This window comes from Callionymus lyra, chromosome 15 (genome assembly GCF_982586985.1).
Source record: "Callionymus lyra chromosome 15, fCalLyr1.hap1.1, whole genome shotgun sequence".
Taxonomy (NCBI): Eukaryota; Metazoa; Chordata; class Actinopteri; order Syngnathiformes; family Callionymidae; genus Callionymus; species Callionymus lyra.
In genome coordinates this window covers 16,905,615-16,933,442 of record NC_141832.1, presented here as the reverse complement: position 1 = coordinate 16,933,442, position 27,828 = coordinate 16,905,615, and the positions used below count along the sequence as shown (strand labels likewise).

The following is a 27,828-nucleotide window of genomic DNA, read 5'->3' as shown; positions in this document are numbered from 1 at the left end:
ATATATATATATTTATTTATAAATTGAAGGGAGTGACACCTGCGTGACGAGTTTTGCGTGGAAGGTTCTATAAAGCGTTTGGGACGCGACGCGACATCCGTGGTTCTGGACCAGACTGCTGGATCATGGACATGCCTGCCAGACTCGTGTTTCCCATGATGCTCCTCTCTCTGCTGCTGTCCTGCAGCCGCACCGGCGCTTGGTACAAGCAAGTGGCCGGGCCGAGCTACTACTCGGTGGGCAGAGCGTCCGGACTGCTGTCCGGCATGCGCAAGTCCTCGCTGGTCAAGAGAGTGGACCCGGAACCGGACAGCAGGGAGTCCGCGTCCAACAACGAGATCCCTGAGATTTCTTTCCACATGAAGACGATGGTCAGTGATTTGTTTTTGTGGGTTTGGACAGTGCGTCTTTACGCGCACTTTCTATTTGTAACCACCTGCGTGTTTTATTTTAAATTAAATAAATGTGGTCAGTTAAAATGTCGCCTATCATCTTTTTTTATTTGATTATTATACCTTCTTTTTTTACATTAATTCCAATGTTATCCTTTGTGTTAATTTATTTTTAATAGTTAGTTTCCAATATATTTAGACGTTTTATCCGCCTTTTCGGTTTGTTTTATTTGATTTAAAATTACATTTTACAACTCATTTAAGTAAATTAGGTTTTTTTATTTAAAAAAAAATACAAAATACACTTTCAAAATTGCTGTAATAAAATCCTGTTAAGTAAGTATGTCATTTTTATTTGTATAGCGCTTTTCCAGACCAGGGTCACAAATCGCTTAAACAATCAAAACAATATTCAATAAAGTATATACTTTAAAGATCAAGATAAAACTGATAACACAACAGGAGTTCCAGAAAATCAAGAAAAAGCCTGAACAAATAGAAACGTCTTAAGATGTTTATTGAAGGAGTCAGTAGATCCATCAAGCGCAAAGAGAGAGGAAGATTAACTCTTGTGACTTGTGTAGCTCAGTGATGGTTGAAGTGACAGAAAATCCATATTAAATATAACCCAGATCACGTAGAAACATGTGCGGCAAATGCTTTTCGAACTAGAATCTGATCGTGATTATACTCAAATGTGTTTTTATTATTAAAAAGGGGCCAAGAGTTGAAGACAAAAGTGGAGGAAAAAAATATCGAACCTCGTAGTGTACGGATTATTTTCCATTTAATTGAAACTGAATATACTGATCCATTTAAATCTATTTTTATTTTGTAAATTACTCTTTAGTCGAGCTACATTTTTCCTGATCTTTTGTTGCATATTATTTTGGTTCTTAGTTTAAAAAACTAAAACGTATATCGGGGGAAAAAAAAGAAGTACTAAACCATTTTCATTGCGCTTTTATGACCATTAAAACAAGTCTTTTCTCTGCATCTCCACAGCCGCTCTGCATCAAAGACATCTCTCCATACCTGCAGACGTGTCAGCTGCTGCAGGAAGTGGACGCTTCCTTCAAGTGCAAAGCAGACGTGTTCCTCACTCTGGACTCTGCGGACTGTGCTTCCGCCGACTGAACCCCTGAAGATGATGTCGTTTACGTCGACTGCACCCCTTCTTCCATTTCATCCTTTTTTGGGGGTTTATCGTGACGAGCCGGTCGTTGTACTCGTTTGTGTGTGTGTGTGGAGTTTTAAAAAGAGTCGTTGAAGTGTGAAACAGTTGTAGCGTTACGACCAACCTTTGTCGCCCCAAGATTTGCAGGAGTGGCGGCGTCAAGCCTGCAGACCTCCGACCACCTACGTCGTCAAAAGACACGATGGTATTAAAACATGTTCAACATTGATATAGACTCTTCTTTTCATACCGACATTTCTCCTTTTATGACATCCATTTTATTACCTATTTAAACAAGTGTTACCGTGTTAATAAAGCACGACTCAATAAGGTAAATAAATATTTTATTTAAAAGCTTTTAAAAACAAGGCTGCGATGACAACCTTTTGTGTGGAGAAGGAAACCATTTTTAAAAATTGACGCGTCGTCACAGCAGCTGAACCGTTGTCAGGTTCTCCTTCACGACCTGATCCATGACCATCTGGAAAACCACCTGGACGTTGCGGGAGTCGGTGGCGGTGGTGAAGTGGTGGATCAGTGGCTTCCCCGACCGCTCGTTGCGTGCCGAGAACATGGCGGCGATGTGGTGCGCCGCGGCGTCCAAGTCTTCATCTTCTCCTGACAAAGTGGAGTTGGTTAAGAACGCCGCTTCTTCTGGGATTCATCTCTTTCCAAGAGCGCAGATGTTCGTCGACTACTTCGGGGGTTAAGAAAACTCCTCGACCGACACCACTATCTTCAAGTGCCTCTTGAGATCACCATGTGGTCATTTGACCAGAACACTTAAGATAGACAAAGAGAGGAGAAAGTACATGGCCTTGAAAGCTAGCATGGGGCGCTAGCTTAAAACCATCATTCTTGACTGAAAACCCTTGAAGATCACAGAGGTCAATGTGACGGGTTGGTCTGTAGGTTCTTCCATAGAGTGATGAGATGTTGGTAAAGTTTAAGTCAAAAACAAATGATATTGTGAAGCCAAAAAACAATCCTGATGAGGCTTAAATTCATGTAAAACTGGTGATGAACATCCCTTTTCAAAGGTAACTACTCTGGCTCTAAGGTGTCTTAGAATTCACCAGGAAAAAGGAAAAACTAAAAAAAATACAAATATAAGGCTGCTTTACAGAGTCAAGCTTTTCTTCAATAAATTGACAGAAATTCAATGACTTTTTTTTACGTTTTGTTAAAATAACCGTATACAAGTAAATGTAGTGTTCGACATACCTTTGTAGTCAGGGAAGTAAAACCTCAGGTGTCTCCCTGAAAGGAGAATCTTCTCCTTAAAGAGGTCCGTTTTGTTCATAAACAAGATCTGCAGAGACGCATGCAAGAGATCGGTTATTATTCATCTCGCTCGGAGCGACTCACTCCCGAGAGCACATATTGTTGATTTAATAGACCCGTGAACAGTGCATGGACACAATAACCAGACATAAAAAGTCTATATAATGGATTATTGTCCATGTGGAGTTTGTGTTCGAATCATTTTCAAGTGAAAACACCTTAATAAATAGGGGTGTGAGACAATATCTGCCATATATCACGATATATTTACTCTTCTTTTGCCTTTAAATCAGTTACTTCATGGTCAATATTTAAATAGTTTGTTTTGAATAAAAGGTTTACTTTATTTGTTATTAACATGCAAATATTCACAAAGTTGATTCATTTGTGTTCTGCAATCTAAAGGAACAATGAGATCCTGCAAGACCTAGGTGATGACTGAGGACGAGAGGATACAGTCAATTCCAGCACTGTTTAAAGCTGATGTTTGGACATATTTTTGTTTCAAAACAAACAAAAGAGTCACATGGTCTGTAAATTGGTCGTGTTGCCAGATTCTTGCCGATACAGAAAAGAGAAATTATAGATTGGAGACTTAAGGCTGCACGATATATTGAAAGAAATATCAATATCACAATATTGGCGTGCGATATGCATCTAAAACGTGAGACAATTTATCATTTTTTATTGTATAAATCAAGCATTTATTAAATGTGCACTTTATCCAATCAGTGTCACGTTCTCTAAAGTTGTCAATTTGTACTTCTATGTCTCGTTGTCGTTTACGTCTTGTCTGTCTGTGAGCTGTGCGGCGCAGCTTGCTAGACTGGGTTGCTATGGTGACGCGTATATATACACGGAATTAAGACTTACTTATGAGAGCTTCTCAAACACGAGTGATCCAGTCAGCAGCTCATCTCTTTCGACCCCCTTTGCTAAAGCAACATATTGTCAGTACTTTTCATCTCGTCTCAGTTGTTTTCAGCGTTCTTATAAGATCGTGGAACTTCCAAACAAGTGTAAACCTGTCCGTCTTCGCCGTATGCTAATGAGCTAAGTTGTTAGCGTCAGGTCATTCTTAAACTCTTATACAGTGCCTTGCGAAAGTATTCGGCCCCCTTGAACCTTTCAACATTTCGCCACATTTCAGGCTTCAAACATAAAGATATAAAATTTCAATTTTTTGTCATGAATCAACAACAAGTGGGACACAATCGTGAAGTGGAACGAAATTTATTGGATAATTTAAACTTTTTTAACAAATAAAAAACTGAAAAGTGGGGCGTGCAATATTATTCGGCCCCCCTTACTTTCAGTGCAGCAAACTCACTCCAGAAGTTCAGTGAGGATCTTTGAATGATCCAATGTTGTCCTAAATGACTGATGATGATAAAATGAATGCACCTGTGTGTAATCAAGTCTCCGTATAAATGCACCTGCTCTTTGATAGTCTCAGGGTTCTGTTTAAAGCGCAGAGAGAACCATGAAGACAAAGGAACACACCAGGCAGGTCCGAGATACTGTTGTGGAGAAGTTTAAAGCCGGATTTGGATACAAAAAGATTTCCCAAGCTTTAAACATCTCAAGGAGCACTGTGCAAGCAATTATATTGAAATGGAAGGAGTATCAGACCACTGCAAATCTACCAAGACCCGGCCGTCCCTCCAAACTTTCATCTCAAACAAGGAGAAGACTGATCAGAGATGCAGCCAAGAGGCCCATGATCACTCTGGATGAACTGCAGATAACTACAGCTGAGGTGGGAGAGTCTGTCCATAGGACAACAATCTGTTGTGCACTGCACAAATCTGGCCTTTATGGAAGAGTGGCAAGAAAAAAGCCATTTCTCAAAGATATCCATAAAAAGTCTCGTTTAAAGTTTGCCACAAGCCACCTGGGAGACACACCAAACATGTGGAAGAAGGTGCTCTGGTCAGATGAAACCAAAATCTAACTTTTTGGCCACAATGCAAAACGATATGTTTGGCGTAAAAGCAACACAGCTCATCACCCTGAACACACCATCCCCACTGTCAAACATGGTGGTGGCAGCATCATGGTTTGGGCCTGCTTTTCTTCAGCAGGGACAGGGAAGATGGCTACAATTGATGGGAAGATGGATGGAGCCAAATACAGGACCATTCTGGAAGAAAACCTGTTGGAGTCTGCAAAAGACCTGAGACTGGGACGGAGATTTATCTTCCAACAGGACAATGATCCAAAACATAAAGCCAAATCTACAATGGAATGGTTCACAAATAGACGTATCCAGGTGTTAGAATGGCCAAGTCAAAGTCCAGACCTGAATCCAATCGAGAATCTGTGGAAAGAGCTGAAGACTGCTGTTCACAAACACTCTCCATCCAACCTCACTGAGCTCGAGCTGTTTTGCAAGGAAGAATGGGCAAGAATTCCAGTCTCTCGATGTGCAAAACTGATAGAGACATACCCCAAGCGACTTGCAGCTGTAATTGCAGCAAAAGGTGGCGCTACAAAGTATTAGCGCAAGGGGGCCGAATAATATTGCACGCCCCACTTTTCAGTTTTTTATTTGTTAAAAAAGTTTAAATTATCCAATAAATTTCGTTCCACTTCACGATTGTGTCCCACTTGTTGTTGATTTATGACAAAAAATTAAAATTTTATATCTTTATGTTTGAAGCCTGAAATGTGGCGAAATGTTGAAAGGTTCAAGGGGGCCGAATACTTTCGCAAGGCACTGTATGTGCGTGTATAAGGAGGTGGGAATTATTGTTGATTTGGTGATATCACGACGCGCCGGCGGCTCCTCTCTGATATCGCTCAGTTTCGCAGGAAACCGATGCAAGTCGCGCGTTATAAGTGATATTTTTTCTCCGATCATGCCGGCATAAGAGCCAGGAAATAAACAAAAGGGAAATATCGCATCGTTTTCCTTCTCTTAACCTCCGGACCCCCTTCAGTACTCCATTTTTAGGTGAAAGAAAAAAAATAATAGTACTAGAATAGATATTGCACTTCAAGACATCAATATCGAATATCGCACATATTTCCAATATGGTGCAGCCCTAATGGAGACTAATGTCCTAATAGACATTCAAATGGGATGTTAAAGCAGCTTCGAACTCACCAGTGATGTTTCACTGAAGACAGGGCTGACGCAGACGGATGAAAACAGATTCAAACTCTCCTGCAGTCGATTCTGACAAAGATTGCAACAATAACACAAAAAAAAAAAGGGATTGAGCAGTCAAACTATACGTTAAGATACATATACATATATAGTTTCTGAACTCCAGGGAAGGAGATGGACTGACCACTGACGGGTCCTCCATCAGGGACATGTCGTAGCTGCTGAGGGCCACAACAAAGAGCACAGCCTGAATACAGTCGAAGCAGCGGAGCCACTTCCTCCTCTCGCTGCGTTGACCCCCGACATCATACAACCTGTCAGGAAGAAGAGACTGTAAAATAGGCTTTCATTGATGTCAAATACAAGTACATTATTTTATTTAAATATATATATATATATATTATGAAATGAACATTTCCAATTAAAAAGCATCTTCTCTGGTCTGAAGTACTTCTTGAGGCCACAGGTCTGGGTGACACGCGAGTAACGACTTTCCATTTTGTCCAGACAGTCTCCAGGTGGTTGATTGCCGTCGTCATGTCAAAGAGAGTGAAGCGTTTTTCTCCTCGGGCAAAAGTCAAAGCTAACAAGTGAAGCGACGGTTCGACTTAACTACTGCGTTCACAGCAGTCAAGGAACAGAAGACTTTTTTTTTTGCAACCTTCAACAAATCCAGAGAAGCATCAGCATCAGCCTTAAAAGAAGATTGATTTGTAGGTTTTATGAAGGACGCATAAACATCCATGATGTGGGTTTTTAATCCCTGAACAATATTCATAAAGTCATCAAGTATGAATAAGTGGCAAGATAAAATAAGAACCGTTGTTCACACTTGTTGGATCATTTGGAAATTAATTATATTAGGGTTTTTTTTTCCTGTTGGAAATGGTTTGATACCAGTTAAAAAACAATTATAGAACATTTTGATCAGTTGAAAATTGGGAATAGAGTTGGAATTGGTGTGATAACGATTGAAAATAGTTTGAAAACAACTGTTAACAAAGTTAACTTTTTTTTTTTAAGTATTTAAAGATGGTTTGATAATAGTTGAAGAAATGTTGTGATATTGTTCGATTATAGTTGAAAATTCTGAGATGTGTGTTGTATCCATGATGAAAACTATTCAAGATTTGACGTGAACAATGGCAAAAAATTTACAAATATACTACACTGGGTGTCAACAGCATGAGAGTGACACCCATACAGATAAAAAGTATAAATGCTGTTGATTAAACCAAACAACATACGAACACGATGAAGGTGATATCTGCCCTTAAATGTTCATGTTCGATGAGCCTGATTAACTGGGCACAACAATGGACTCATTTTTAAAGGTCCAAAGTTTAAAATTCAGTATCATTTAAGCTTTGATTTTTTTTTCTACCGTTAAAATAATATCTGTATCATTTCATGTGATTATCTGCAACTAAATAATATAAACGGATCATTTAGACGTCAAGGAAAATTACCACTTCTTCTGCTTTTGTGGGACAGTGGAGAAAAGTGACAAATGTCGTTTTTTGATGAGCAGTGTTCTCTGAATTCTCTTATCGTTTCGTCTCCAATAAAGAACATCCTCACATCAGACAGATGAACATTAAACTTGGGTGCTATTTTGGGCCTGACGTGGCGTAACTGTTGCTTTCGCGAGTGAAATATTGCTTCAATAACGCGCGCAACAACGTAGGAAAACACTCACCGGAAGATGAGTTGATCGATTTGGAACTGCGTCTCGATGATGCCGCAGGTCCTCACCCTCACCCTCAGGACGTCGTTTGGCGTGGGGACGTAGTGCGGGGCGATTATTCGACTCATGTTTTCGAAAAAGCTGTGGAGAAGAAGACGACCCCAGAGTGAGATAATAAACACAAATGAGCATTCCTCTGAAATGGCAGCTTTTTAAATGAGTGACAAAGTCATTGGAGAGCGTGACAAGACCATGAGGTACAATTCACTTTTATATTAAAGTAGAAGGTACAGTTTTATTGAAGTAAGGTGTGAATTGTTCTCTTTGCACATCGCTGATGACTCAGCGGGACGGAGAAGAGGATAGAAAGTTCTCGAGTCAAAATGTAAGAGTTAGAATCCAAGTTTAACATGTTATTTGACATGTAGTTCATGTGGATTTAAAATGAGTCGTGACACCGTAAGATCCAATATAATCGAGAGAGGGGGAAATCTGTGGGGGAATGGTGCGGTGAGAAGATTTAGAACCCTCAGGTCCAATTTTCTCTTCTTCTACTGGCCCTCACCTTATCGAATTCTTGTAATGAGTCTGTCACATGAACTCTTGAAATGAAACGTGCTCACTGAGAAGATTACGACTTGACAAGAGCACTTTTCTGTCCTTCGTGAACAGAGGCATCTCGATTACACGCGTTTTTTTTTTTCAATTTCAAAATTCTATGGTTGTTTTGGGAAGCAGAATTACCCCTTGGCAGCTAGAAAACTGGCATTGCTAAATACAGTACAAATGTTTAACTTTCTTTTAGAGATTTTGCCAATAAATAACGCTATATATATATATATATATATATATATATATATATATACACACACATAATATATATATTATTTTCCTCCAAAATACATCATGCCAAGTGTGCCACTTGATTTTTTTTATTGACTGAACCAATTATGTTTCACATGATTGACAGCCAAGTAAAACAAAATATATACTGCTCAGTATAGATGTAAGAAAATATCAAACGATATTGCAATATTTTATTTGAATTCAAAGTTATTTTATGGTTTCAATTTAAATGAATACATTTGATGCTTTATTTTACAATAAACACTCAAATATTCACCACGTCTATTCATTTGTGTGCTGCACTTAAAATTCTGGCCACTAGTAGCAACATTTGTCATTTCCTCCGCGACAAAGTCACAACAAAACTGGTGAAATGGCAGCAACGAGTGAAAAAGAAAATATGCATCAGAGTCCAGCAGCTTTTAAAGCTGATGTTTGGACTCACACTTTGGTTTTAACGCATATTTTGAGAAGCACCTTCACATTTGATCAGAGAAAGTATTTGCTTATTTGTTTGTCAATAAATAAGCCAGGAAAAGTGTTCTGTCTTTAAAAGGAAAAATGTATCATCGTTCCCACAGTATCACAATATATCATATCTTCACACATGTATCGCGATACATATAGTATCGCCAAATTCTTGCCAATACAAAGCCCTACACCAAAGTGGCTCTTCTTAACCCACACAATGACTGGTTTTCTCTGTGTTCTGTATTTAAGAAAAAGGGAAGAATGCTTAAATATACATAAAAAAGGCCTAATTCAGTAAAACACTGTCAAATTTGACACAATGTCAAATGTTATGGATGATACTGTAGATGATTCACTGATGAACGTTTTCATAACGGGCACCCATGGCACGTAGTCGATCTATTCCTCAAAAATGTAAAGAATTCAAGGGTGAAAGTGTGATTCTCTTTTAAACCAAACATTGAATTAAATGACTACGATTGTTTCGGAAATGGGTCGATGATGCTCTTCAAATAAAGTCACAATTTTTCTTATTGATTAATCAAAATTGAGGAAAATAAATCAGTAACAACATGACGAAGTAAAGCCTGATTAACTATAGTTTTATTTTACTCACTACAGCGCGGAGTCGTTCAGCTCAAACTCCCAACCTCTGGCCGTGGCGGCCCGGACTCCCTGGTCCGCCCAGAGTGCACATAAAGCATGTGCCACAAATGGAATCAGTTCTTGGTCCTCATCCAAACACTGACTACAGGAGAGGATGGAGCGAGCGTGGACCTGTTAGGGAGGAGAAGCAGATATTTGACTAAAACTGACAAATACAGGATTTACAGTGAGCGTCACCATTAAAATTAATCAATGTTAAAATGTATAAATGAGAAAATATTTTTGTTGATTTATTGTCTCATGTGACAAAAAATAAAACTGTCCCATCATAGGTTTTTAACATTGTCCACAAGTAGATGAATTTATTGTCTTTCTGCATCTTATTATTTCAATATTTTTTAGCTATTTGGGTATATTAAAATCTTTATCACGTCTTTATTTCTGTAATTCGAACAGACTCATTTTTCTCCTTAGACCTTTTTTATTTATTTTGTGGTAAAACCCTAAATGCTTACAAAAGCAAAAAATATATTAATTAAATGCCATGTTTTAAATAGGATTTTTCACTGTGAATCGAGTTGTATACTGTATTTAGCTTGCCATACAATCTCATTACTTTCTTTTTTAATATCCTTAAAAAATGCCAACAGCATGAGAGTGACACCTAGTGCAGAACAAAAGGAGTTACAACAAAAATAAAACGTGAAAGTAAGGCAACTTTTCTGTGGTATGTCTTTATTGCATTTAGAATAATTACATTGAGAATATCTTAAACCAAGCTACACTAAAGAGAACGTAAAGAAAGTTTAAGTTCAACCAAAATTTAAATAATTATAGATGTATTACTAATTTAAACTCGTTTTAGAATTTACATAGTTGCCTACAAATGTCTATAATGGCACAAACCTTCATTTTTACAATTTTAAATAATTAAAAGCAGCAACTTTCTCCTACCTTGTTCTTCTTGTTGGCGAGGTTTATCCGGAGAATTCCCATTCCTCGCAGGACAAACTTCATTGACGTCAGAAGGTTATCAAGCACAGCAGGCTGTGAACATGTAAAAATAGATATGAATGTTATATTTATTTTAAAATCCATTTCAAGAGATAGTATTTCATGAACGCTGAGATTTTAAGACCATTTTTAATAATGTAATTACATTTAAGATCGACTCGTAACATGTCAGTTTGTTTTAACATAAAGTAAATCTGATTTTTTTTGTCTAGTGGAAAACTTTCTTCGACTCCCATTGTGCTGCAAAAGATTGTCTCATTCACGTTGCCTCAGACATGTGGCCCGGAGCGAACATCTCATTCCAAAGTTGCTACATGAGCAACATTTAAAAAAAAATAAAAATAGATAAATGTTAAACAAACGAAAAAAAAATCTTAAGTCACCATGTTTGCATTTTTAATCATTTTGATTTAAGTAAGTAAGTAATATTTGTAGAGCGCTTTTCCAGACCAGGGTCACAAAGCGCTTAAACAATGAAAACAATAACCAATAAAATATAAAGTTAAAAGGTCAAGGTAACACCGAGACAAACACAGGAGTCTCAAAGAATCAAGGAAAAGCCTGCATGAATAAAAAAAAGTCTTTAAATGTTTCTTGAAGGTGTCAGTAGATCCATGAAACGCAGAGAGAGAGGAAGATCGTTCCAATTATTAAGACATATTATAGCCATTTAAAAAGCTTATTTATAGATTCATAAATGTAAAATCTTTTGTGACTATTTAAGAATCCGCAGGAACCCTGTGATTTCTCTACCTTGAAAGTGATGAGTTCCTGTTTGGAAAATCCATGACTGTGAATGATCTTCATCTGTTTGATCAGAGTACTCTTCCCACTCTCTGCTGCACCTGAGACCGACAAACATGAGCAGAGAAACATCAATGAAGCAGCTTTTAAAACTCTTTCACTTCTTTAAATACAGATTGATCAACAAAAACTCACCAAGCATGAGGATTTTCACCACATTCATTTCGGTCCTGGCCTGCTCACAAAGATCTTGTTCTATCTTGGAACTGTTCAGTTTGGCCTTTTTCGCCTCCTCTGTGATGCCTTGACCAAGACACAGACCCATGCAGATCTGAAAATTATATTTTTTTAAAGAAAATGTAAATATTTTAGCGGTTGTTTCTTCAACCAAACACACGTTCAGATAATATATTTTTGAATATAATATAATAAAATTCACTGGTGTCATAGTTTGCCCTACAAATTACATTTAAGTACAATAATTAATACAATACACACAATATAATAAACATTTTATACTAAAAAAAATGCTTTACGTATGACGTCAGAAAGCGGTGCTAGCTAAACACAACTAGCCACAAACACTACTTGTCAAAACGTTTAAAATTGTGATAAAATGTTTAAAATGCGGTTTAATAACGTACCTGCATGGAGGTGGGCAGACTTTTCAGACAACAAAACATTTTTTGGGTAAGTTTTTGCGTCAAGTTTGTCAAATAAAAAAGTTGAATTTAGCGGCAGAAAGAATATCAACCTCAGTAGTGGGAGGCGGAAGGATTTATTAAAGTGATTGGGCGCACGTGCGAGTGGAAGCGGGTTGATTGTCTAAAAAGTAGTCCCACGTCAAACGTTAAAATATTCTACATTTTAACACAATATTAATATTGTTTTGTTGGTGATTGTTAATCGATGGTGTTTTCTGAATATAGTTATACCTTCAAAATAAGTTCTGCCGGGTACACATGAGTCACACATGAGTGCATACTTCCGCCAAGGAGGAATTTCGCTTTATTATAAATTAAAACAACATCTATTTTAGAAGATTTGTGGTTTTTTTTATATACACTTCATTTATTTACATTTACATTTTTTACATTTTTTTTATACATTGAATTTCTTACACAAGACATTTTTTCGACATTTATTTTTTAAATACATTGAATTTTACACTCAATTAATTAATGAATTTAGAAGAAAAAAAACACGTAAAAAAATAATTAAAAAAACAGTGCTTTAAAATCTAATACTTTTTCAAATTTGTAGTCTGATTTTGATGCTGCAATATATATATAATATTCAAAGTCCAATGGCACTCATTGACTTCCATATAAAACCATACCCAGGATAAAATTAAAAAGATAGCTGTTAAGCTAATTAAGAGTATTTCTACAGTAAAATGATTTATTTTATGATTATAAACTGTGTTTGTTTGTGTTTTTTTTGCTAGTTCTGAATTGACACTTCGCAACAGCTATTAGAAGAAGTGAACGACCCTTAAAAAACTATAAATATCGAGGGGAAGTTAACAATTATAATTTAAAATATGATAGAATACCAACCAAATAGTAAAATATTAATATTTTGCATATCTTATAGCGAAAGGGCAGAAATAAAGGGGGTTCATGTTAGTATAAAATGCTAAATTAAAAAATAAAAGGCAAAGAAAATAATCAAATAAAATGAGATTTTATTATTGTAATGGTCAACAGTAGTGGTCCAGTCCATATGTACAGACAAACAATAGACAAACAATAGACTATATTAAACTCCACTGCCCTTAAGGAAGATTAAAAGACACATCTACAAAAAAAATTATATATATATTTATATTATTTCAGATTAAATGCTCAAAAATGAGGTCAGTTCACGATCAGTTAAAGTTAAAGGTTTTCTCTCGAGTTCAAGGAGATAAAAACCGATTCCTCTAACATTTTTTTTTTGTGTGCTGGTTTGAGAAAAAGTAAAAGTGCACTGGAAAAATATCCCACGAACGCCTCACGACCGTCTCACGTTTTCAAAAATGGAAGCAGCGAATGTCGTCGGTCAAAAACATGCAAACGGTCACGGAGCCATCAACCTTCCATGCCAAATAAAAAATATTTGAAGCAAACATCCTTTTTTCTTTTTTTTTTACCTCCCATTCATTGACGAGACAAAATCTATTTATATATTTCTCTTTAACAAATAGTTGCATATGTTTTTATATATGAACACACACTTTTTGCTGGCTCTCTCCCTCACACACACACACACACACACACACACACAGTATATTGTATAGGCAACAATTCTGTCCTTCTTCTTCCCATCAGTCATTTCCTTCCTGTCGCTTCATGGCCTGGATCACAGCGATCTCTTTGGCTTCTTTCTTCTTGTTCCTCGCCTCGAACAGCAGCCTGGACGACGTGGAGAAGAGATTTTTTAAAAAGTCAACCCTCAAAAGTACGCAGTGTTTTTTTTAAATATCCACCTGTTCTTGATGATCCTCTGCACGATGGCGTCGGTCGTGAGGCCGTTGCCGCTGTCGACGGTGCGCAGGATTCCCTTCCTCCTCGGCTCCTGCACGCAAGGGATGGACGTCAATTTTCCAAAAAAAGCACACTCGACAAGAACCATCTTACGGCGTACGGATCGGATCCGTCCTTGTCGGGGTAGATTTCTGTTTTTCCGTGACACACCAGGTCCACCTGTCGACGACACACACACACTTTGAGTACACTTTGAGTACTGAGACATGTTTTTATCTGTAGACAAACCTTAAAATGGTCCAGGAGATCTTTGGTGACAGCGAACGGTGCACCGATCACCACCTCCGACACGTACTGTGTTCACAAAGACAAAGAAATAGAAAACAATCAAAGGTCAAGCCATAAAAAACATGATCAGAAACTATAAAATTCATTCATTCATTCATTCATCGTCTACCGCTTTATCCCTTGTCGGGGTCGCGGGGAGACCGGAGCCTATCCCAGTATTATAGTGCGAGAGGGAGGGGACACCCTGGACAGGACGGCAGTCTGTCGCAGGGCTCACAAAGATAGACAACCATTCACACACACACACTCGTACCTATGGACAATTCAGATAAATAGATATAACCTTGTTAATCCACTGGGAAATCTCCTTTGGAAACAAAACAGCTTTGACTAATTTATCAATTACGTTTGGATTTTAATAATTATTTGTAATATAACAGCAACCATGGACAATAAATGATGTTTGTTCTTTGGGTGTATGTTGGCAGGAATCTCTCGATACAATACAGGGTCAACGATACGATATATTTTTAACTTGTTTTGAAAACCAGAATATGTCCATACATCATCTTACAAAGCTGCTGGAGTCCACTGTATCCTCTCGTCCTCAGTCATTGCAGGATTTCATTTTTCCTTTGCGATTTAGGGCGGTATCAATATTTCCTAACATCCCTTGTAATAATAATTATTTTTAAATCAAAATGTATGTTGGAAATACAGATATTTTTAATGTATTGGAATACATACTACATACTATGTTTAAATACATTTATTTTTGCCTATTTTGCAGTTTCAGTAAAGAGCTAGAAAATAATCTGCATATAAAATTAAAAAATGATTGTCACTGAATTATTTTCAATGTTCCCTATTTTCATATCATTCGATAGATCATTGATCTCAAAGGCACATTACGATTAAAACAAGCAAAATGGCAGTTGTAGCCATTTTGGTTCTTTTTCCTAAAAATATTAATTAGGTCTTCATTTTCTATAAACCTTTTTGCAAAAAGACGGACGGAATAACAGCAGCAAAAACCTTGCAGGATAAAAGAGAGGCAAAAAAGAGAAATAGTGACGACAAAAGGACAAAAACACATTTGCAACTAAACAGGATATGTGTGTGAATCACGGTAGAATAGTTGGAAGAAGAAAAGAAAACGGTCATAACTAACCCTTGGAAATCTTCGGAAATCTTAAATCATAAAAAAATAGAATTTATCATGTAGAATAAGTTAAATAATGTGTTATATCTCTTTAGTTTAGAAGTTGTGTTTCCCCTTTTTCCCTTTAAACTTTATTTTATTGCATTTATATCACATTTAAACGTTTTGGACGTTTAGGATTTATCTTGATTTATACTAGTTATATAAAGTCATACTGTCAGGAACATAAATATTATTTAATTATTTAGTTAATTATTCATTATTTAAATGTCGTTTTACCTTAATATATCTTATTTTATTTTAATTTATTGCATTTCTTTACTTCATTTATATTATTTAATTCTTTTATTTTGTACTGCAAACACAAATAATTCCTGTGTTGTGGCAATAAAAGTTTCTTATTCTGATTCTGACTCCATTTATTTGGCGTTTTAGGACGATACCAATAAAAAAAACCAGAGAGGCTTGAAGGCTGAACGTGACATGAATTTAAAAAATATATTAAAAGACAAAAACCCACCCGACAGGCGAGGACGCTGAGTGTTCTCTCGTGCACGTTCATGATGGGATAGTTCTTCCCCTTGTAGCGATTCACCTCCTACGGAACCACAAAAGAGTTGTGAGAAAGCAGACGTTTGTAAAAAGAGACTCGAGACTCACCTGATCGAAGTGCAGCCCCACGATGATGTACGGCTTCTCCGCCAGCTTGTGCACGGCCTCCAGGAAGTCCACGTGCCCGATGTCTGGGCAGAGTCTGGTTAAGTTTTTTTGTTTTTTAATGACTTTAATTGTATCTACTGATGATCTGTGAAAAGGATACGGAAGAGATCGAATGCTCCGGCAACGTAGATGATGGTGTCGCCAGACTGAGGCTCCTGACCCGACGCAAACTGGATGATCTTCTGTGACGTTTGCAGGAATTGAGAGACCCCCGTCCAGGGACTGTGACCCTTCTGACCCTTTATGAGCAAAATAATAATAAAACGAAAAAAAAGATACCATATGAAATAAAAAATCACCTGGAATGAAGAAACAAAATCCGATCTACCTTTCCGAAGTTATCCGTGTGCTGTTGATAATCTGACTGGTCCTGAAGAAAAACATCAGAAACGAGTCAAGTTTGTGACATGTAGGGACGCCACCCCGCCGCAAGATGGCAGTGTTTCCTCTGCAGCCAATACAGCGGACGAAAAAAAACAATCAACCTCAAAAATGTCAGTAAAGAAAATGTTTCTACAAAATAAATTCTTAGTTTTAAACAAAATGAAGGCAATTCAATGTGAAATAAATCATAACTTGTATCTTATATTTACATATCTCAAACAAACATTACATTTTAATTTAGTAAAATTGGAAATAAACATTTTTAGAATTACTTTGTCCGATTGTCCCAAAACAATAAAATACTTGGAGGATTAAGAACCTTTTTTTAGCTCCTTTTTTTTGTATAAATTTCCCTTTAAAAACACGTAAGTGGATATAAAATGAATATATTCGAAAAAAAAGTGCTACTATATATGATTTTTTCTAAAAGTTAAAGTAATACAATAAGATGCTAATCAAAGATTTAGGATATTTCGCTTAATTTTTTACATTTTTTCAAAACCTAAGTTATCTTTGCTCCTTGAGGACATTGAATTGGCCAAACACTGCTATAGTAGAATTCAATTATACAGGAATGATTATTGTACACATGACTTTACTTTGTTTTCTGTGGATCTGTAGTTGTTGACAGACATGATTCTTTGTGACCAAATTTAAATGTATTTTTTTTTGTATTTTTGTTCAGGTATGTTATAAGTAAGTAAACATCTCTTGTGTATATCATGAATGAATTAGTGCCTTTTTTAATCTTAAATGAATTAAAAATAAAAACAGAGACCACAGTTACACTACTTGCTCACTTATACAATTAAATATCGCAATATTTTTTTCTCTATACTACTTTGATATAAAACAGCTCTATATCTTTTAGACAAGGGGATTGGCGTGTTCAAATCTTATTTAATTTATTATCATATATTTAAAGAAAGGAACAAAGAAGAAGTCCCGCCAAGACTGAGGACGAGAGGATACAGTCGACTCCAGCAGCTTTTAAAGCTAAAGTTTGGACATATTTTTGGTTTCAAAACAAATAAAAGTAGTTACAACTTCATCAAGAGTCATGTGGTCTGTAAATTCAACAACACCAGAGTTAAGTACTAGGACAATATAACAAAGATCCTGCCGATGACTAAGGACTAGAGGATACAGTGACTTCAGCAGCTTTTAAAGCTTATGTTTAGACATATATTGGTTTGAAAAAAAAAATGAAAGCAGTTACGACTTCGTCAAGAGTCATGTGGTCTGTAAATTCTGCAACACCAGAGTTAAGTAATCGACAATACTACAAAAATATCTTCGTTACTACAGTATTGCGATATGTCGGTTCGCTGTCCCTGTATTGTAGATCCTTGTCCACGGCGACACTGTTTTTTTCAGCTAAAAAGTGGCAATAATGTGTGTAACTTTTGGACTTGTAGCTAAACACCACTCACGATGTTGCTGTGGTGAGCCTTTGTCATCAGCAGCATCCTCCCCACCAGGTCCGTGGTCGAGACCCCTTGAGTCCTCTTACACTCCCTGTCACAGCCAAACACATTTTTTTTGAAGCATCATCTCACACAGAATCCACGGTCGAAAAACACACACCTGTACCGTCCGGACTTCTTCACCTCCTCGTACGTGTCCTTCCCGTCCACCGTTAGCGTGATGTCATCTAAAGGAAAGCAACATTAAAGTCTTCGAGCTGCTACACCAGTTGAAGTCGGTACCTCCGTGCACGCAGAAGTCGCTGTTGTACTTGTCCAAGGTCTCCAGGGCGGTGACGTACGGCGCCCCCTCCACCACCTCGTCCACCCACTTGATGGCGCGCACCATCTTGTAGCGCTCTTCCTGAGTGAACACCGGCGGGCCCTTGTGCTTGGCGATCTCACCTTGGAAAAAAAAACGAGAGTTTTGATCGGAAGGTCGGCTGCCTCGACGACATCTTTTAAGATAGTTCGGAGGCGTGAGAGGAGTTTCCTTACTGTCCGTGTGAACTCCGACGATGAGGTGATCTCCCATGGCCTTGGCTTGTCGCAGCTGGTTCGAGTGGCCGTAGTGGACCATGTCGTAGCTGAAAAGAAGGAAGTCGTCAGGATTCCGTTTCCTGTTTTATTTCCAGATCATTACGATGTTAAATAAAAACAAATCAAGAACTTCCTGTTGACCGTAAGATAGTAAATTCACAGTGGAAATTCAAAAGCAACTTGACAATAAAGAAGATACAACAAGATACGGTATGAGGTCTATAAAGTTCATAAAAAAGTATAAATATAAGTAATAATAAATAATTGTCTCTGTCTGTCTGTCAGCAACAGAATAAAAACAGATTTAAAGAAATATTGGTTCAACAACAGGAAATAGATGATATGATTTCAATTGTCTTTTCAATACCATCTGGATCCACAAAGATTTTGAAGGATGTGTCACTCCCTGTAAAGTGAGAGCTTTTATTAAAATGTTTTTTTTAAATGTAATTTAATAAAATACTTGTTGTAAATCGAAGCATGCATAGGAAAACAAATACAATTGATTCCCATGATTGTTGTTGAATAAATGAGTTTAATAAAGGACAAATGTAATATTTTGGAAAAGCACATAGAGCAATATATATACAGTATATATATGTATATAATTATAAAGAAAAAGAAATGCTTGAAAAAAGTTTTTTTTTTTTTGTTCAATGTGATTAAAACATAATAATAAACTAGAAAAATGCATTTCAAGAAGAAAATGCAGTGCAAATTCTGACCCAGCTGTGCTGTGGAAGTACTGTAGTAGTGGAATTAGTAGTAGAAGTATTAGTGGAAGTAGCATTGGAATTAGTAGTAGTATTAGTAGAAGTAGTCGTGAAATTAGTAGTAGAAGTATTAGTGGAAGTAGTAGTGGAATTAGTAGAAGTATTAGTAGAAGTAGTCGTGAAATTAGTAGTAGAAGTATTAGTGGAAGTAGTAGTGGAATTAGTAGTAGTATTAGTAGTAGAAGTATTAGTGGAAGTAGAAGTGGAATTAGTAGTAGAGGTAGTAGTAGTATTAGTAGTAGAAGTATTAGTTGAAGTAGTAGTGGAATTAGTAGTAAAAGTAGAAATAGTAGAAAAGTAAAAGTAGTAGTAGAATTAGTAGTAAAAGTAGTAGTAGTATTAGTAGTAGAAGTAGTAGTGGAATTAGTGGAAGTATAAGTAGTATGTCAAAAGTGTAAGGAGTTGAAACATGAGTTAAAGATTTTCCCCATTGAAATGAATGTGGTAGAACAAGAGGAATAAAAGAAAGAGTGGAAGCGATAAAAGAAAGCTAGAACATAGCCCGCATTTCGGAAACGGGCTGAATTGATTCAAATTTGAACGGTTCAAAATCGGATAAAAATTGTGTAAGGAGAAGCGATACACAGTTTAGGTCAGAAGAAATGCGAGTGTGAATGCTGGACAATTAGCTGAAAAAAGAGAAGTCAGTTGTTTTCATCATATATTTCTGAAAATAACATAATATAAAGACAACATTTTGAGATTTAAACGAAAAAAATGAACAGTATTATTAGTCGTATGGTAAAAATGGTGATATATATATTTTTAAGAACCCAAAAAAATGTAATATATTTATAAAAGAAACAATAATACATGGATTTTATGACGTTACAATGACCGGACGTGGTTCTATTGAATGTTTGGAACCGCGAGTCTTAAGTCATCGAGGGAGTCTACGTCAGACTTCTGCTCTCCGTCCACAGAAAGACTATCCGCGACATTGTCGAGACAAGGGTCATCGCCGCGGGACGATGAAATGTTAATGAGCCCGTCAACGGACACCCAAACAGAATCCCTCGCACAAAAGGCCGGCCTCGTGTTCGGCGTGAACGGACAGAAATTGTCTCGTAAAAAAAAGGCTGACGAGTCAGAAAACACCGTTGCGTGTCACTTGAACACGTCGTGTGAGGACTTCGCACTTGCAGTGACTTTTCACTGGCATTTCAACCTTTGTCACCGGCTCACGAGGAGACGAACACGAGGAGGCGACCGTCAGCAAATTTCTTCTGGGAATTCTCAGGGAGGGACAAACAGAGGGGGGCTCAGGTGTAGGCCCGGTCTGGGTCCATGATATGAAGGGTGTTGACGTTAGCTCCTATTTAGCATGCTCATCCCACCGGCTAATGTCCTGGCATCCCAAACATTCCACGGCATTCCGCCCCAACTATTGAGAGGAAAGCTGCAGCTCCAGGACAGGAATTCTGAGTGAAAAAAGACTCGCAAATCCCAGCTCGCACGACAACTTATCGGGTCAATTTTAAGACACAAAAAATTGATTATAGGTTGTTTTAAGATGAATATTTCAACGTTATTATCAGGCTCCTCTCCACGCACTGCAGACCGGAACATTTTAAGACGTCCTTCTGCTTGACATGCACTTTTTACGTATTTATTCATGTATTATTATATGTTTTGTATGTTATTGTGTATGCATTTATTGTATTTATGTATTTATTTTCATTGTTTTTACATGTATTTATTTATGGATGTTTGTATGGACGGATGTGTTATTGCTGCTGGACAGAAGAATTTCTCCTCCACGGATCAATCGATCCATCTATCTATCAGTTTAATCGTGTAGAAGAAACTACAAAAAATGTTGACAACAAAAAACTACATATATAAAGTATTTTTCTTTGTCCAGTGTCCAGCGTAAAAAAAACCCTGATATTTTAAAAGAGATAATCAACATATAAAGCTAAAAGTTACACCTGACTGCGAAGGATTGTGGGTAATAATCAATCTCATTGTTTATACAACTAGTCCCAGAATGCACTGCAGAAGTGAAAGACTTTCTTGACAAACTTATGAACCATTTTAAAAATCGAATAATACATATTTGGCCAAAAACTCGCAAGGGAAATAGATCCCTTGTTATTTAAGGTTAGTGATGGTTGAGTGAATACTCTGGTTCAGGAATATCTGGGGTTCCTTCAGTCGTGGGTTGTGGGTCTGGAAGGACAACAGGATAGATGCTCTATTATTTTAGGGGTACGCTTTAGACCAGGTGTGCCAATTACACTAAAAAGCAGTCGAACAAAGTGTTTAGTTACTAAATTCTGATTGGAGTCAAGCATCCCACAGACCCCCATAACTATCTATACCAGGGTAACCAATCCCAGTCAGGTATGATGAAAGAAGAAGGACGGGGGGACACCCTGGAAAGCTCTTTTGTCAGTTAGAGCTGCCAACATATCCGGAGGTTGAATCTGGGACTACATATTGTATCTACGTTTTTCCCGTTACGGACTCATCAAGTTAGTCGCCTGCCTCTCGCCCCGAGTAGCTGGGATACTGCTGTCAGTCAAGAAAACAAATATGGGTAGATCATTAGACATTAAAAACTAAAACTTTTTTTTCTCTTCACAGAATTACGTTTTCTCTAGGACGGAACAAATATTACGTATTTAAAAGAAAAAATTATGAACAAAGGACATTCCTAGACAAACTTAAGTATTATTTTTTAATTAATTTAAAGTTTCTAAAGGAGAAAACATGCATATATGTTACTATTTTAAATAAAATATGTCAAATAAAAAAAAAAGAGTATTATTATGCCATACAATAAAGTGTGTGTTATTTAATTTAATATAAGTTTCTTTAAAAAAACAAAAAACATTATAGAACAGCGCTATGAAAAACATAAAACCAATACAATATCTATAAAATGACAAATAAAGGGAGAAAAAAGGTCTACAAACAAAGATCTTTAACTAGTTATGTGTAGTGTTGATCTAGTAATAAAATATTTAGATACCCACCAAAAACATTCAGTTTATAGTATGGTTTTGACCACGTACACTGTGCACCGGGCCCCCAGGTCTGCTTTAAAGGGCAAGATATACAAATAATTAAATGTTTGTTTGTAAGTCATAAAGTGTTATGTTGATGTAATAACACTTTATAAACCAACATGTCGATTAGAGTCACGACGACTCATGTGAAGCGGGGTTCAAAGTTCATGCTGATGGATGGAAGATAACAGCTCTTAAGACCTGGTTCGATCATTTAATGCGTCCATAAAAACCATCCTTCGACTCACCAGCCATCGCACCACACCCGGACTCTTCTCCTTCTCTTCTCCGGGCTGCAGGAGGCAGCGCCGGGACTCGAACCTGCGTCCGTCCCCGCCGCCGGTTGAGGATGATGATGATGACCGTTTTCGATCATCTTCAATCAAGGATATATTAAAAAAAAAAAAAAAAGCGATGACACCCCCCGGGGCGTCTATTGTTACCAAAATAAAAACTAAAAGTCTCCTCGCAGGACCGGTCGCGTCCCTGACTCCAGCGGTGGTGGTCTGCGACAACAACGCCTCCTCCACCGGCGTCGCATGAATCAAACGCTATCAAGAGCAACAGCGGAACACACCGGAAGCTGCTCCGTCCGTTAAACGCCTCGCGGTCGATTTCCACGCGAGCGGCTTTTATTTTGGGAGGGATCCGAACCGGAAGCTGACGGCGTCCTCGCCCGCTTGACGTCTCGCTCGTATCGTACGATGAAGTGCCGGCGCACGACGCCATGTTGTTACATAATAATGACCTTTTTGCTCGGTCACGTGACGACAACTAAGAATCCGATATGGGCAATTGTACACGATATTTATTAGTAATAGTGGAAGAAAAATACACTGTAAACAGTAAAAGAGGACCAAAACTCGGATTAAAAATAATCAATAATAATATATATATTTTTTTATTATATTATATTTTATATAATTAAGTTTAAATTCGCCATTTTACAACTTTATTACCCATCTGACACCTCAGCAGTGAATCCTTATCTTTTTGTGTCGAATGATATGTCACCGTGTTCTCTGTTGTCACCGTATCACAACACAAAGTGCACCGTCGACCTCGTATGACACCCACGTGGTTAACGAGAGTTTCTTCAAAAATATATTGTTAAAAAAAAAAAAAGTCATCAAGACAATTCGCTGAAATTATTTTTTAGAGAATTTGTTGTAAAAAAGAAATCCGGGGAAAAAAATAGCTCGTTAGCTGGTTAGAGCTCGTAGTTACGCTTCAAAACCAGCAGATGGCGTCATACACGTATAATTAACGGTGCACTATAACTAAAAAGTGATTTAATATTAAGGTGGTCGTTTGCAGGTTATAACGAAGTTTTTACTGTATTTGTAACCATTTGAAAAGCAAATAAACGGTGGAAAGGTGGCTTTGAAAAGATAATAAATGAAAAAATATACATTTCAATAAAGAACTGCGATAAATAAAAAAAAAAGTAAAATAGTGTATTGATCCAAGTTGTTTTCAACTTATTTTACATGTTTTTAATAAACAGGCAAGTATTAAAAACACTATAAGGTTGTTTAACGGAATTGATTCCATTCACTTAAAGAAAAAACAAAAGCTATTTTCATGTTTATTATTTGTTCATTGTTTATTCTTGGGGGTTCGTAGTAATATATTTAAAAACATATATAATATAAAAATAATGATTAACACGAAAACAAAAATAATTATCAAATAAAAAATAAAAAAGCAACCAAAAATATATATATATTACTATGAAAGGCGCTATATAAATAGAGATTATTATTATTATTATTATTATTATATATTATATTATTGATGTATATATATATATATATATTAATTAGCACAATAAATAAATAAATGACCTTATACGTCTTATTATCTTATTATTATAAGTGTCTTGAAATAACCTTGTTATGATTTGACACTTCAAATAAAATGTCATCTTTTCCTCGTAAATATAATCCGCTTCCCTTGTTTAGAACGAAAGAAAGAGCGATTATAAATGAATGATTTGTTGTCAAGGGGCCAATTAGAACTCCCCGAATAAGACATACTTATTTTTGGGAACACCCCCCTCAGAAGAGTGACCCAAATCTGAGCAAAGAAAAAAAGGATGAAATCTTAACCAGGGCCCCCCTGCAGAGAATATTCCGATGTAGGCTGAGCTTCATCGCTCAAGGACAACTGGACATATGACCTGATGAAATGGGAATTGTATTTGATCGCCCGCCGACCGCTGCAGCTCCCAGAGCTTAAAATGGGTCAGACTGGAAACGGTGTCTGCATTTTTTTTTTTTTTTTTTTCCTTGGCAGCTTTTGACCTTGAAATGCAAGCTTGCTCAGAACTTGGACTCACAACTTTTTTTTTTACGGGGTCTTCCTGTGCAATCGCTAACATATCCGAGGTGCAACTGCCACGTGAAGGACACCTTGTTATGACTGGTTAAAACCTAAAAAAAAATATATATATATATTGGAAGCTGCTGTAGAAGTCTTTTGCTGACATCCCATGATGGTGTAATGATGCGTTGTCGCCACTAGATGGTGCGGGTGGTGTCCCTAAGAGAAGAAGAAAAAAAAAGTAAGTCATATCTTGTGAGTATAATAACCACAAACAGGTTTTCAAGCGTCTATTTTAAGTCCATCAACGACACGATTTAAAATACTGGATGACACAATCCTTCAAAATATACTTTATTTTTACTGGTATTTTCTGGGAAAATGAGTGTTTTTTTCCAGGAACAAAGAGCTGTAAATGTTGATGCCAGGCAGTTTATTTGCGTTTCCAAATGTGTCCCAGTGGACGTCGTGCAAAGAAAGACTATTATTCTTCCCTGAAGTGCTTATTACCGAGTGATAAACTGATAAACCAGGACAATCGGGGACTTCCTGTCAAGTTGTGTTTACAAGCTTCCAGAGATGATGCTGCAGGAGGAGGGTTGAAGGTGCGAATCCAGGTCAGTTATTCTCATACATGAAGTTAAGTTAAAGTTTGTAATTATGTTTTACTTTGTTTTGTGTCTGATGCTGTTTCCCCTCGTTATAAGATTTGTCTTCTTTTTAACAATTTAACTTTATTTTAATATATATTTGTGTCCAAACCAAAAAAATATTTTTACAGTATATCATCACAATGATCATTTTTGTGTTTATAACTTTATCATTTTACCAAATATAAAGTGTGTCGTGTATTTACCACAATTCATATTTCATATATTTCAACAAAATAATAGTCACAAATAAATGAATAAACATCTTAGGTTATGAGATAATTACAAACACACATAGGCAGAGCATACCTCTGCCAAGGACATCATTTCGTTTATGTTAAACAAAAAAAAAGAAAATCCATTGAACTATTACAATTATTTGGGAGAAAATAACCAAAAATAGTATCTTGAGTTTGGCTCGAGTCTACAAAGTGTTACCTTAAAAAAAAAATCACAAAGACAAAAAATTTAAAAGTCTGCTATAGCATCCTTCAAATCCTTCATGGATCCAGATGGAGTTAGAAAATATCTTAAGCCATAAGATAAATAGAAAGACACTGAGACAGTGCATACATCAGCCAAGGACATCATTTCACATTGATGTGAGAAAAAGCAAATCCTATAAAAAACTAAAATGTTTTTTTTTTAAACTCAACACAGAATAAACAATTTTATATTTATATCGATTATTTTACCTATTCATATCTTAGATCTTTTTGCAAACACAGACAAACCCTTTGGAAGAGGTCATAGTTATTCTACCAAGTGTTTCGTAGTAACACTAAAACAAAAAACAAAAATAAATAAAAAGAGTTTTCTTTGCATCCTTTAAAAACGTCCTAGATCCAGATGTAATTATAATAAATAGAAATGCAATTAATATTTCCAGAAAGCTTTTAGTTAATTGGCTGAAGCGGATTACCTCCTTGGCAGAGGTAAACATCGAATCATTAAATATTAACAGTTGCTTTCTTTGCATCCTTCAAAACCTCCAAGATCCAGATGGAATTTAAAAAATATCCGGAGTCATGAGATGAACAGACACACATTGAGTCAACAAAGGAGATTATTTCCTGTGAGAATGTACAAAAAACTAAATTATTTGAGGAAAGTAGACAATAAGAGGTCGACTGTTTTCATTACATCCTTCAAACCCTTCCTGGATCCAGATGGAAAAAGTGAAAATGTACAGCAATCTTTATTTTGCTAACGCAGACAACCTCCTTGGCAGAGGTAATAACGAATCATTAAATATTAACAGAAAAAAAGAAGAAGAAAAGGTTGTTGCTTTCTTTGCATCCTTCAATAGCTCCGAGATCCAGATGGAATTAAAAAAATATCTCGAGTCATGAGATGAATAGACACACATCGAGTCAACAAAAGAGATTATTTCAGGTTGGAATGTAAAAAAAAGAAAAAGAAAAAAATAAGAAGAATATAAGAGATTTACTATTTTCATTACATCCTTCAAACCCTTCCTGGATCCAGATGGAATACGGAAAATTTACAGCAATCTTTATTTTGCTAACGCAGATAACCTCCTTGGCGGAGGTAATAATGAATCATTAAATATTAACAGAAAAAAAGAAGAAGAAAAGCTTGTTGCTTTCTTTGCATCCTTCAATAGCTCCGAGATCCAGATGGAATTTAAAAAATATCTTGAGTCATGAGATGAATAGACACACATGGAGTCAACAAAAGAGATTATTACATGTGAGAATGTACAAAAATCCAAATTCATTTGAGGAAGGAAGAAGAAAAAAGCAGAATAGGAGGTTGACTGTTTTCATTGCATCCTTCAAACCCTTCCTGGATCCAGATGGAATTTCGAAAATTAACACAAATCTTTATTTTGCTAACGCAGACAACCTCCTCGGTGGAGGTAATAATGAATAGTTAAATATTAACAGAAAAAAAGAAGAAGAAAAGCTTGTTGCTTTCTTTGCATCCTTCAATTCCTCCAAGATCCAGATGGAATTGAAAAAATACTGTGAGTCATGAGATAAATAGACACACATCGAGTCAACAAAAGAGATTATTTCATGTGAGAAAGTACAAAAATCTAAATTATTTGAGGAAGGAAGAAGAAAAAAAGCAGAATAGGAGGTTGACTGTTTTCATTGCATCCTTCAAACCCTTCCTGGATCCAGATGGAATTACAAAAATGTACAGCAATCTTCATTTTGCTAACGCAGACAACCTCCTTGGCGGAGTTAATAACGAATCATTAAATATTAACAGAAAAAAAAAGAAGAAAAGCTTGTTGCTTTCTTTGCATCCTTCAATACCTCCGAGATCCAGATGGAATTCGGAATATTTACAGCAATCTTCATTTTGCTAACGCAGACAACCTCCTTGGCAGAGGTAATAATTAAGACATTAGAGAGTAATTACAAATATTGTCTGGATTTAATTAGGTTTCTATGTTTAGCGTTCATCTTAACGCAAGATTAAAGGTGAAACCGTCGCTTCTCGTGAGCACTAATCCCTTTTTAAAATTTTTTTATAGCCCCGCGCGGCAGCGTCACGACGGCCTGGATGACATTTGCCAGAGACGTTGGCAGGCGCCGGCAGTAAATGAGGAGAGTGGCTGATGGGGATGGCAACATTAATTGTGCGGCAAAAAAGGCTGGGGTCTCGGAAGTGGGGCAGGCACCTGCTGCAGAAGTGGGTGAGGATGAAGAATGCCGTCCTAGATCGCCCAC

At 36.7% G+C, this 27,828-nt stretch overlaps 4 protein-coding genes across 7 annotated transcripts in view; 2 read left to right on the top strand and 2 right to left on the bottom strand.

Moving 5' to 3' along the window:
- Positions 1 to 27,828, top strand: part of cyth1a (cytohesin 1a) — a 282,462-nt gene that overhangs the window by 61,149 nt on the left and 193,485 nt on the right. The gene's annotated exons all lie outside the window — the stretch shown is intronic.
- LOC148065150 (neuropeptide B-like) lies at positions 131 to 1,529 on the top strand. The gene is made up of 2 exons (XM_087808586.1): positions 131 to 371; positions 1,398 to 1,529. The coding sequence occupies exons 1-2, from the start codon at positions 132 to 134 to the stop codon at positions 1,527 to 1,529; spliced, it is 372 nt and encodes a 123-aa protein (XP_087664712.1). The 5' UTR covers position 131.
- Positions 1,492 to 12,086, bottom strand: LOC148065149 (guanine nucleotide-binding protein G(o) subunit alpha-like). Of its 3 annotated transcripts, none has more exons than XM_087808576.1 (10): positions 11,978 to 12,086; positions 11,529 to 11,664; positions 11,343 to 11,434; positions 10,530 to 10,622; positions 9,586 to 9,746; positions 7,665 to 7,793; positions 6,150 to 6,279; positions 5,963 to 6,034; positions 2,794 to 2,881; positions 1,492 to 1,751 (listed from the first exon to the last, which is right to left on the bottom strand). In XM_087808576.1, the coding sequence occupies exons 1-10, from the start codon at positions 12,014 to 12,016 to the stop codon at positions 1,492 to 1,494; spliced, it is 1,200 nt and encodes a 399-aa protein (XP_087664702.1). In that variant the 5' UTR covers positions 12,017 to 12,086. The 3 variants fall into 3 exon arrangements, with proteins under 3 accessions (XP_087664702.1, XP_087664703.1, XP_087664704.1); XM_087808577.1 differs by lacking the exon at positions 1,492 to 1,751 and adding an exon at positions 1,897 to 2,187; XM_087808578.1 differs by lacking the exon at positions 1,492 to 1,751 and adding an exon at positions 2,099 to 2,351.
- On the bottom strand, positions 13,004 to 22,649 carry LOC148065148 (ethanolamine-phosphate cytidylyltransferase-like). Of its 2 annotated transcripts, none has more exons than XM_087808950.1 (13): positions 22,397 to 22,649; positions 18,320 to 18,408; positions 18,065 to 18,226; positions 17,943 to 18,009; positions 17,789 to 17,873; positions 16,300 to 16,341; positions 16,072 to 16,210; positions 15,912 to 15,994; positions 15,772 to 15,849; positions 14,090 to 14,155; positions 13,955 to 14,020; positions 13,804 to 13,892; positions 13,004 to 13,729 (listed from the first exon to the last, which is right to left on the bottom strand). In XM_087808950.1, exons 1-13 carry the CDS (start codon positions 22,522 to 22,524, stop codon positions 13,642 to 13,644), a joined length of 1,182 nt encoding a protein of 393 aa, XP_087665076.1. In that variant the 5' UTR covers positions 22,525 to 22,649; the 3' UTR covers positions 13,004 to 13,641. The 2 variants fall into 2 exon arrangements, with proteins under 2 accessions (XP_087665076.1, XP_087665077.1); XM_087808951.1 differs by having other exon boundaries at positions 13,962 to 14,020.

Coding starts and splice junctions, on each gene's coding strand:
- LOC148065150 (XM_087808586.1), top strand. CDS start 132: ATGCCTGCCAGACTCGTGTTTCCCATGATGCTCCTCTCTCTGCTGCTG. Junction 372..1,397: donor CTTTCCACATGAAGACGATG/GTCAGTGATTTG, acceptor GCATCTCCACAG/CCGCTCTGCATCAAAGACAT.
- LOC148065149 (XM_087808576.1), bottom strand. CDS start 12,016: ATGTTTTGTTGTCTGAAAAGTCTGCCCACCTCCATGCAG. Junction 10,623..11,342: donor AGGAACTCATCACTTTCAAG/GTAGAGAAATCA, acceptor ACATGTTCACAG/CCTGCTGTGCTTGATAACCT. Junction 1,752..2,793: donor TTACTTCCCTGACTACAAAG/GTATGTCGAACA, acceptor TTGACGACGTAG/GTGGTCGGAGGTCTGCAGGC.
- LOC148065148 (XM_087808950.1), bottom strand. CDS start 22,524: ATGATCGAAAACGGTCATCATCATCATCCTCAACCGGCGGCGGGGACG. Junction 18,010..18,064: donor CGACTTCTGCGTGCACGGAG/GTACCGACTTCA, acceptor GCTTTCCTTTAG/ATGACATCACGCTAACGGTG. Junction 15,995..16,071: donor CGGAGCATTCGATCTCTTCC/GTATCCTTTTCA, acceptor GACTCTGCCCAG/ACATCGGGCACGTGGACTTC.